This window comes from Rhyacophila brunnea, unplaced genomic scaffold, assembly GCF_057557595.1.
Source record: "Rhyacophila brunnea isolate RB1 unplaced genomic scaffold, BYU_Rbru_1.0 scaffold_4, whole genome shotgun sequence".
Classification (NCBI taxonomy): Eukaryota; Metazoa; Arthropoda; class Insecta; order Trichoptera; family Rhyacophilidae; genus Rhyacophila; species Rhyacophila brunnea.
The window spans coordinates 54,992,639-55,005,021 of record NW_028233068.1 but is presented as its reverse complement, the minus strand read 5'-3'; the positions used below and the strand labels follow the sequence as shown (position 1 = coordinate 55,005,021).

General features: G+C 32.7%; 1 protein-coding gene across 3 annotated transcripts in view; it reads left to right on the top strand.

The window, feature by feature from the left end:
* LOC147067539 (zinc finger protein rotund-like) overlaps positions 1–12,383 on the top strand; it is a 108,407-nt gene that overhangs the window by 10,748 nt on the left and 85,276 nt on the right. For all 3 annotated transcript variants that reach the window (XM_085954421.1, XM_085954422.1, XM_085954420.1), the window contains exon 2: positions 2,268–3,519. In XM_085954421.1, the coding sequence (XP_085810547.1) occupies positions 3,097–3,519 (423 nt within the window). In that variant the 5' untranslated portion in view covers positions 2,268–3,096. The remainder of the gene's footprint in view (positions 1–2,267; positions 3,520–12,383) is intronic.

The window sequence follows — 12,383 nt, the reverse complement described above, 5'->3', positions numbered from 1 at the left end:
TAATTCATAAAAATCTGAAAATAGTGAGATAAAAATAAATATCTTTTTACTGATTTTTTTTCTCGGCATCAAAAATAATATAATTAAGTACTTAGCTTAATTTTCATCATTAGACTTTCGATATGTTTTAATATCATTCAAATTCCGCAGTTAGGGTCATGCTATCACATAATTAGCTCATATCACGGAGTAAGCTCAATATATACGACCAATTTCATGTCAATAATATTTTTGCTAAATACATTTGAAAATTTGCTGTTATCTGTGTCAATAAATATCCTAAACATCCAAAGATGTACAAAAATGTACATTATTTCTATTGAAAACCCTAAAAAACCTTAGTATCACGGAATAACCTCAGTTTACCCTACGTTTATAACGAAATTGATTTTCATGTAGGTACATGTATGCATATGAGAGATGACATCTTTTGAACTGCGGTAACGTTAAGTTGCTTGAAGGGAAAGAATGTGAGACCGAAATTCGTTACGAGGTGTTGGATTTTGAGAACGAAGAAGAAAAGAACATGTAAAATGACAAATTTTAAATATAGAACATTCGAAGCAAGTGAAATGAATTTTCTTTCGGAATAATGAATGAAATGCTCATGGAGGCCACACACAAATGGCTGACAACCTTTCCTCGTAAAAAACTTGCTGAGATAGCCTCTATCATGTGAAGGTCTATGTGAGAGTGATGTTAATTAATATTTTGATTTTGAAATCAAAGTAGTTTTTTACGCCTCCAGATGGAAAATTGATTTAATGCAGTTTTCTTGTCTGAACTTAAAATTCGGTAAGCTTTCTTGGTGCACGTCCACCGTGTTCTATTATATTTTCAGAATCCAATTTCCTCAATATTATATAAAATAAATTTGATAAATCAGCGTGGATAAATGCATTACGGAACGGATCGACTGTCAAAATAATTATAACTATGCAGCAGTAGGTAACATAAATATAAATTTAATTAATAATAAAATTATACATAATATTGATATGAAGTCACCTTACACTTTTTTCAAATATATCTAAATACAAGTGCTTACTAGTAAATTATTTTTCTTCGTCTACACCTACCTACACCCTTACGTTACTTTATTATATTATCATTAGATTAGGTACATATTAAATTATATTTAATAACGTTGCAGTAGTGATGAGAACTCTCTGCTGCAGTGGCGCACCCAGGGAGGGGGGGGGGAAGGGGCCCTGGCACCCCCCCCAAAAACATGAAAATGATCAGAATGATTTTAAAGATTGAAATTTAAAAGGCGATAAACTATACCTTGGGCTTAGACAAATAAAAACACAGCAAAAAAAAAATATTTATAATTATTCTCCAGCACCCTTTTTAGAAAAATTTCTTAGATTTTAATTTCTAACACAAACATTTCGAAACACTAATGTCGGGTTTTTTTTAGAAACCCAATCCCTAATGGAACGTGGGTAGTGGTGTAGGTTATGGCTGGAGACGGCTGACAGAGCTCTAGCCTGGGGGCCCGGCGTGTCGGGTTGACCAGATAAGTGAGATAAGCACACATCATAAACTAGCTTTAATAGTAAAAAAAAGTCGACTGCGGTGCTATTATACTTCATGAACTCCATGAACATTTTAAATTATATAATTGTGCAATATATTTTCTGATTATTATGTGTCGATACTCGACATCTCCATTATTAAAGTAGATACCCTTAATTTAAACTAAAACACTCTTTCGCCTTTCCTGTAGGCTACTCAAAACTACCAGTCTCCAGATTATGTCAAAAAGACTTGCGTCTCAGACATTATAATTTTTTTATTACATACAAAATATATTTTTGTAATGAATATCTAAGGCTGGGTTACAGATAATTGTAAAAAAATTACTACAAATTAATAGTTTTTAAATTGGTCCTTATCGCAATGCAGAAAGAGGTAATTTTTTCGTCGCTTTTATAGTAATATGTATATTACAAGACAATACAACTTGTATGGGAAGATTCCGGCAAAGTAAAGATGTATCGACATGGTAACATTTTTTATTCTTCACACTTTATCCATTTTTAATACGTCAATGACTGCTATGTAGAATGTTATGCTACGCGAATTATTTTTATCTAGGTATTAAATAAATATGTCATGTAAAATTAATATTTTAATAATCCTTTTAATTATAATCTCCCAAAACCAACCACTAAGCGTATTTATGTACCTATTGCAACGACGTAGGTAATTCCATCAATTTTTGACAGTTTGTAATAAATTCTTATACTTATTTTTTTTAGATGGGGATTTTCAGTTATAATGGCAAATGACTTGATACTATTTTCACATATTGTGATTTTTTATGTGTTTGATACTTTTTTGATCTGAAAATACGCATAATTTCTACCGAAACAGACAAACTGTAGTAAATAAGTGTATACGAGTAACTATTTGTACCTAAGTGATTTTTGTATTTATGGAGAAATGGACTTTAAAAGACGCAAGATTAAAACTGTTGTACATTGTGATATAAACACTTTAAAAAACCAATAAATATGATTAACAAACAAAATTAATACATTTTATTAAATTAAGAGACATCGCGCGAAGGGTTACCAGTGGAATAAATATGACCAGATGAAACAAAACGACAAAATATTAATTTTATTTTATAAAAATAATTATAAAACTAAACTTGCTCAATACTTAATTTTGGCGCCTACAGAAAATAGGTGACACTTTCCAAATATATTTTGTTACCATTACATAATAATAAATAATATTGATAAAGATATTTAAATGAAACGCCTTAAATATATTAATTTTTGTAATAATTAAACGATAGTTATTTTGATACTCATAGTTATTTAAAAAAAAAATAATGATAATAGACACGTCAAGAAAAAGTGAAAAATAATATACCACGCTCAATTAAAGAGTGCTCAAGGAATACCAAATTCAATTACAACGATTATTTTTTAAATAAAATACATAAATATACAAAAAATATATTTGAGATAAATGAGTGAAAGCCAAATTTAGCAGCGTTGCAAAAATCAGAGATTAAATAAATTTTATTGCGAAGGAGATAGAAAAGAAATCGATCTGGAGATTTTAAATTACCTGAAGATGGAGGGCAGGACCATAGAGTATCGGCCGGACGGAGGCGGGCTGGATTACCACCATTCACCGCTAATGGCTGAGATTCCAGTGGGAGACAATTACACCCACATCCATAGATCAATCGAGCATTTACGGTCCATGGGTGGCGGTGGAATGCTGGATGCTCAGCGAGGCCTCGGAGTCACCGATCTCAGAAGATACGACTTGCACCACCAGCAAGACCAGTCGTCGCATCATGGCGACCCAAGAGACAAGCCTGGGACTGTACTGAGAATCAACGACTATAAGGGATCGATCCACGACTTGAGGAACCAGGAAAATGGCGATCTGGGGTCCAGAGGCGAAGATCCAGGACATAACAGTATGAAGGCGTACAGTGCACCGTCCACACCACTCTCCGAGAATGGACAAAATATTCAAGACGAAAAGGTTTGTGTCTTAATTCAACATTTTTTTGTAAAATAAGGTAGACACTATTGTGTCATTTTGTTTATGGAAGATGTTGATTGTTGTCCCTTATAGATTTTTTTATAAATTAAATAGGCGACAGATAGCAGTTCTTGATAGGTAAAATTACACTGGAGTGGTTGCCATACGTCGCTGCTGCAGTTTAGGTACCTATTCAACGCTTGCTTCAATCAGACTAAGGAATGTCTGTGAGACGAGATTGGTCAGCGACCGAAGCGACGAGGCGCAATAGGTAAGTGTCGGGGTGAGATGTGCTGGTGGACGCATCAACAATCTGAGGATTTTTAGACTTCTACAGTGAGACGACGTAGCGAGCGTCCCATACGAATAGTACGAGAAACGTAGTTCGCAGCATGGCTAGACGTCTCGTCTGCAACATGTCGAATACGTCTATGTGGCGTAGTTGTTATTCACAAAACACACTTTGCAAATGGAGCTACGCACATAGGTGGAATGCGACATTTTAGTTTGAAAAAAAAACATCTGGTATCAAAATCATATGTACAAATTCGACATGTAGCAGTCGGACGAGTTTCTATGTGCGATAGGGCTTAAAAGAAGAAAATGATATTTCTGCTAGTAGCTTTTGTCCAATGGTCCGATATTTTTGTATTAGGTACCTACTGGAAGTACCTACTTCATGATTATTTTTTGCATTTTATTTAATCTGATTTATTTATTTTATAATGGTGTAACTATTATAAGTAGTAGGTACTTATATAAATATTATGCTCCTAAGTACTATTAACGAAAAATTATTCTTATCAAGTAAGTATAAGTATAATATTTACTTATCACAATATTTTTTTTAATAAGTAGGTACCTGTACACATTCAACGACTATGATTAAACGTGTAGGTATTTTAGGTGACTATGTCGTACCTAGATAAAAGGTTCTAACATACATTTGCATTGCCTGATAGCAATATACTTTCCAAAGCCGATGGTTTTGATTGGTCTAATATTATTTTCATTCCATTCGATAGGAGGTTTTGTATTTACTTTGGGTGTATCCAGTGCTTAGGTGACATATTATTATCTCTATGAAACATTATAAAATTTATGATATTATATAATATATTTACGGTGACAATATGTTTTTGCTAGTGTAAAGTGTAAAGTAAATAGAGAACATAGGTTTAAAGGTTTTCTTAATCCAATTCTAATCTTATCCAAATACTAAATTAAAAACACCTTTCTGGTGTGGTTTCTTCATAAATTATTTGTGGTATCGTTTAAATACCTATGTCACGTATTATTTGTATAAAATAACTATCTGTAATTTAATATGTATTATAATGTGGGATTTTGTATCTTTTAACTAATGAATTATTTCTAATTACATAATCATAATTAATTCTCATAAATGCTTCCAAAATACATCAGCTATATTTATTCTAAAAATAGTGAATTGATAAAAAAAAATCATTTTAAACACATATTATGGATAATGGATTGTTTAAATTTGTATACAGCGATACACCTCATTACTATCTTATCTAGGTAGGTACATAATATAATTTAACATTTTCAAAAAAAAAAAAAATTAAGGCTGAAATGCGCACAGATCTTCTGCGGAGTTCCAATCTTAAGGTGACGCATCAGTGAAACGCCAAATAATTTTCAACTGTACGCGCGACGAAATTTTGGACTCGCTGCCATTCACTGAGAGAATGTTGACCCGGGAACACGTCACTTTGCTGCGTGATGGCGACGGGTCAATTAATTCTAAAATCGTGTAAAGATGACTAAAAACGTTACCCATTTACTTTAAAAAGAAAACATGTCAATGAATATATTATTATTGTTACTAATAGAACAATAAACAGAACATAAAATGGACGTATGTTGGATTTATATGACAATTAATATTTCGTTTGACAGGCGTCATTTTCACCCGCCACCCGCAATCCGCGCATCGCCTAGCGACGATCTTTTTAGACCGTGCCTCAACTAATGCATGGCCTTAACATTATTTTGAAGTCGACGTCACAAGCGAAATAGACCAGGCGCTGACCGATTTTTCGTATACATAATATGCGGAGTTATTCAATAAAACTGAGACCGAAGCACGGATCGATTGGAAATACGGTGATTTTTACCATTCCATCAGCACGGTCGCAAGACGGCTCGTCCCCTCTGGAAAAATGAAAATAGTCGGTAGTACAATTATATGTTCAATATTATCAATTATTGGGATCATTCTTGGCTTCGATTGCCTGATTTAGTACGAGTAGTACGTATGTGTATCTATATATAATAACTCAATTTAGTTTTTTATACCACATCTATAAATATGACAGAAGTTTTAATAACATGGTTAACCCAGAAACAGTGTAAATTGCATAAATACCTAGGTAGGTGAGTAAATGAAATAACGATAACTACAATAAGTACACAATTATATATTTAAAAAAAATTAACAACATACTCAAACGGGCAAGTGTTCTAACTGCTTCAGTTCTTTATACTATTTATACATTTTCTCAATGAAATAATTTGCACATGTCAAAGCCGATTTCTAACAACTACATGATAATGTACGGCAGTTAGAATTACATTCGCATGATGTAAGTAAGTAAAGAATCTGGTAGAGGTTCGTTCGTCATTTGTTTTGGATACAAATTATGTTCTCGTAACTCATAGGCAAATAAATTGTAGGACATCAATACTTAGGTTCATATAGTGGAATCAGGTGAGCTTTTACGTAAATATACCTACTTGGGCTTAAGCCCTTAAAAAGTGTAAATACAATGAATGCATCAGATGTGCATCGCTCTCTTGGGAATATTTTGGGAAATAAATTTATAATTGGGAACATTTTGCAAAGCATGAAAAGATTATTTGGAAAGTTTTGTATTCTGGCGGACGGTTGTTTGGATGATTTTATTAATATTATTAGTTGTGGAAATAATACTTTTATATAGGGACACAATATATTATTTTCGTTGTCAGTGGTAAAACTAAAATGATGAAATCAGATACCAACTTAATTGGGGGACTTAAGACAATATTTTTCTGTTATTTTACAATATGAGGCACGTTCTTAAGAATTATAGATGCCAGCATATAGGGCTCCAGAACTTAGATATGATTTTATACATCCTTGGACAGGCTTTCCACCTAGTTGGATAATAGTTTGACAGTTGTCACCCCGCAGGCGTGCATCACTTTGCGTTATCTTTGGAAGGTAAATAATTAAGTACAACTCGCAAAGTTTTTATCGGTACACGTTTTTTGTCTTTTTTTACCGCCATGTTTTCGTGTTTTTACTTCTGTCTACTGTATCCACGTCAAATTCTGGCAGTCGCCATTATATTCGTGCGTACATTTCAATGGTTCCAATAATAATTGCAAATCGATTATAATATTATATTTTTTGCACGAACACTCAGCAGCTTGCTAGGCGACCTTACAAAGGTCGAGGAATTATTATTGGCTGACAAAAAAAATACAATAGTTCTCTTGAAACCAGTAGAAACCAGTACGATGTCATGATTAGATATTATATTCAAATACCTGCGCATATTTATAGAATATACCTAGATGGAGCCTTTATGTTTTTTCAGCACCTTTGTGGAACAAAACGTTTCCAAAAATGCTTTATTATCAGCGGAATTGATTGATGATTGTATACGGCCAATGATTGAATGCCACGTGACATGGTACTGGGATATTAATCATGTTAACCAATCAATAAACCGATTAAATCTATGATAGATTATCAATGTTGTGGTCAATTTTTGGTGAAATACACCAAGTATATTAATTAAAATAACGACATGTAGGTATACTACCTACTTAGGAAGATATATTTCATTCTCATACTTTAACAGTGATCAACGCCATTTCCATCTGTTAAGTGGTTTAATCGAACCATCAGGGATAATTTTAGTATTCCTAATTTGATATAGGTACCTACGTAGTATTAAAAATAAGATCAAAATATGCTTTTGGGTGCTATTACTACATATTGATGTAAAATTTAAATTTGTGATACTCCCCATCCCGAAAACGAATATTGTCAGTTTCAGTAAAATTTGCCAAAATGTATCAGACGATCATCTCACGTGTGATATTTACACAATTTCGAGGTACGTGCCCTCACGTATCGTTGATGTAGTTGTTTGGAAGGGTGTAAATGACACAATATTTTTGTAGGTTGTCAGTTTTTATTGATGGTTATACCTATAGCACATGAATTCATGTGGCGTGATGGTAATGTGTTTCCAGTATTTAAAGTCGTGATTTAACTTTTCAATTCATCGAGCAAAGATTTCTCTTAGCTTAGAAGCTTTTCATTTTACCCACATATAACTTTCAACGTATTGTTAGTTTAAAGTCCCATCTCTCGATGGCAAGCAGTGTTCGCAGAAAAGATTTTTTTTTATAATTATTTTGTTAATAAATTGAAATAAGGTAAATTTGTTTTGATGCTAAATAGTACGCCACTGCGCATGTATTATCGAAAATAAATAAAGATGAACGCATCTTTCGGCAAAAAAATAAATATATCTACACATTTACAGGTAGATAGATAGGTAGGTACCGAAGGAAATGTGTCAAAATAATATTTTCTATGACGGTTTCGGTTGGAATTCGTACCGTGATTTTTCTATTAATTCACGATTTCTCTTGTAATAATTTGTTTAATACATGTTTTCTAATGTAATGGCCAAATTAAATTCAATTAAATTTTGGATTAGCTGTGATTAATTTTTCGATAATCCACACGTCTTTTTTTAGTTCGTACGATTAATCGAAAAATAATATAAATTTACATTTTTTTATCACGAAATTTTATAACCAGCCATTAGGTAGGTATGTAGGCAGTAAATCCACTTTACTATATGTTGAAAATCGCCAATTCTTATGTATTCTTATTTAATTTAAAATTAATCAATGATCGGAAGAAGTTCCCGGCTGCAAAAATATAAACCAAAACGAAGTTTTTCCAATTATTGTAAGGTATTTATAAAGGAAATGTGATATAATAAATTTTCGCTAAAAAACTTATAGGTATGCAAATGGGCAGGAGATATAGGTCATAGAAGATACAGTCGGTGTGCAAATCTAGTCATCCAGTGTTACACAAAAAAATACAAAATGTCCTAAAACCCGGCTTTCGGTGAAAAAGTAAACCATATAGCCGACGTAACGACGATATAGTGGAAGTAGGTACATGTGAACGTAATGTAGGTACATGACCGAGAGTAGTGTAATCAGTTTGGAGGGGCATTCATCTAGCAATGGATTGATCCAGTGTCTTCGTATGCTCGTGATGAGATAGATAACCAGATATTTTTGGAACAGAGATGTGAAGTGCCACAAATTAACAATGCTGCTCTTCAGTCGTGGCAATAAATGTATTAATATCACTGTTTCGCTCGCTATACGTTTATTTGACGATGCAATGTTAATGAATGGAAAGGTAAGAGATCACTGCTGCAAGATGAGGAGGTTCGCACTCTGGCAGCATTCAGAACGCATGCACCTGAAACGCCTGTTCGTGATAACATCAGTCACAAGTAGAGTTGGGTTTCGGGAATTCTCGAGACATTTTCGAGATTTCTCATCCCGAATCTCGAGAATTGAAATTTTAAACATTTCGGAAAATCGCGGATCTCGAGAATCTTTTTTCGGGATTTCTTTATCATCAAATATTAATTGAAAACACGATTTTCTATATGAAAAAAGTGGACATAAAACACAACGAAATTATTAGTGTAAGTGTATTGTATCATCTTTATGACCTAAGTAGGTATGTAAGTCCATGGTTTTAATCAAGGTTTCCTTGGGCAGTTGACTATTCATCTGCATTATTCCCTTTAAAAAAGTACCTTTATAATTTATATTATGGTAAAAACAAATTATACAAACATTGCAGGGAATCAATTAGTTTTTTTTGTGTTATGTTTTTATTACTGTAGGTCCGTTATTAGCTAAAAGTACCTATTATAGATTCGTATAAAAAAGGGACAGTGAGTGCTCAACCGGTTTTGATTATTTATTATGTACTTTTGAATAAAAATTGTTTGAATGTGTACCGTTGGACAGCTTTCGTGGGTGGCTTAAATTTGATGATGAAAGAAATTATTTTATTTCCATTTTTATTTTTTCTAAGCAATTAAAATAACATTAATCAATAAAATAGTAAAATAATATATTATTGTGATGGTCTCAATAACAGATGGACTCTAAAAGCATAGGTAATAAATCAGATTAAATTAAATCAAAAATTAAGACGTACAGTTACCTATACAGAATATATTGAAGAGTTATTGAAAATGGTTAAAAAAGAAAAACACGTAGTAATCATAAGAAAAATAGAAAAAATAAAGAGTACCGATAAAAAAAAACATATACGTATATAGAGAAGAGAGCCAATAATATAAGAGCAGTTGAAAATTAAAAAAGCAGTTGTCCAGATATAATTAATTAGTCGTAAATTTTGGAGCAACTTAATTTAAAAGGGGCAAGAGAACAAAACAAATCCTCTCGATCACCCATCACTGTGCAGATTCATGGTTCTGCAGAGTCAAGCCACCGGACAATTATTGTAATCTAGATTGGTTTCATATGTTTGAATGGATAGACGTGAAAAGATGTAAGGACGAATATTGATGAATATAACACCATTTGAGCTGTAAACAACTTTCATCATACACCTTAGCTGAATAACCCACTGTGGCTCGTAGTTTCTATCATTAGGCGGAATCAATGTTATAATATTATAAAGATCTTTCATATTTAAAAAAAATGGATCTGCCGAAATGCTATTACTTATCTTATAATATAATGTCTTTACTAGCAGTATTTATTACGTTACGAAGGTTTGATTTAATTACAGCTACATCTTGATTTACCCTTTATAGTTTGAGCCGTGCGTCGAACATGTTTTGAAGGGCCCATATTTCAACACCGGTTGTCACTTTTCATATCTAAACATACTTTACTGTTTTAAAACGGTTAGCCACCTAATAAATATTACATAAAAATATTCATTCAAATTCAAAATATGTTAAGTATCTTGTATGTAATCGATTAGCGATTACAATAAATCTTATCCTACGTATTTTTTTCATTTTATACCAGTAGTAAGTCTTATTTCATATTAAAAAAAACACTCCATCTTACAATATATGCACCGCGTACAGTTTTATCATCTCCTTCGATTTGTTTTTAAAATTCCATGCAGTATTAATAACTATATATCATTATCAGCCAGGGTCGATCCACTGCAAGACGAAGGCCTCCCATAGCTCACTTCACACTCCTTTCTCGGTACCATGTTCTGCGTTGTCACGTACCTCCATCCACCGAACTTTATGAGGTTTTCTATTCAGTCAATTTTAGGGCGTCGCTATGGTCATTTAGTGGCCTTTGGGTACCACTGTATGACAGCATTTATGCTGACTCGCTGAACTACATGTCCAGCACCATTACCATTTCATCTGCTTAGCGACTTGAATTACATCGCGTCTTGTTTATTTAATTTTCCATTCGTTTCTTTTGCGGTCTTTCCGTGCTATGGCCAACGTGCATGGCACGTTGCGGCACTCGCTTTGGATTTTACTTATAGTAAGAGTCCATGTGTCACACGCATTCGTGAACGCTGGATACTTTATTGGTTGAACACAATATATTCTATAATATTTATTTATTTTAAAAAAACATTTTGAGTAACATACGACATAAGAAATTAATAATTCAAGACATTCACAACATGACATTTAGAAGAAAAAGAACAGGTTAATCATGTTATAATAGAAAAACAAATATGTAGTAGGTATATGTATTCATTATTAATTTAGGTTTTGGAGGTTGATTTGTACCCTACCACACACCCTTAGTATGCTCATATTATATATTCATTATTTTTTGGTACACATGTATGGACCATGCCCAGTTTTGTATTTTTTGAGAAAATCTAATTATAGTGATTCGAATCGATTGACAATCGAAGGCGAAATCGTCATATTATGAGATATGCGAATGTGACAATATCCTACGTTTCAGATATTGTATGGAATGGTACGTATATCACAGGGATAGCTAACATAATTATGACATGCGGGATAAGTTTAAATTTTGTTGATTTAAAAAAAATGCTCGGCTCGTTTCAATAATATTTTACCTTTAGCAATAATGTCTGCGAATATTTTTTTTATATTATTACAAAATGTACCTACTTGTAAAAGAATATAACTTATACCTAACTGATAGGCGCGGCGCGTTTATTTCAATGAAAAAATTAGTAAACCTCAATTTTGGCAATTTTTGGGTAAACATATTAATATGAATGACTGCGAACAACTATTTTTGTCAATGTATTATTTCGGTTAGATTTCGAATTTTTCGTTGTAAAGTTCGGCGGAAATACGTGGTAGCGAACGACACAGGACCGAGAGAGTTGGAGGAAACTTGGGGAGGCCTTCATCCAGCAGTGGATTGACCCCGGCTGATGATGATGATGATCATATTGGTTCACTGCAACGTCTGTAGATTTCTAAATCATGTTTTTAATTATCTTCGAAAAGTCATAACATTTTAAACAGTGCATACATAGTTCATTGATATTCGGCAAACAACAAATATTTCACTGTATTGTAAAAATAATATGTAAGTATGTGTATCGAGACTGAAAATTTTGAAAAATATGAATTTATAATTTTGAAAAAACATTATATTACACGCTTATTTTCTAGGTTTTCGTATATTATTTGACAAACTTATAGAAATAGGTTCACCATCCTTGGTGTATCATGTACCTGTATCAGTGGTCTCGATCCCTATGATATTCATGATAGAATGTTATATTACGT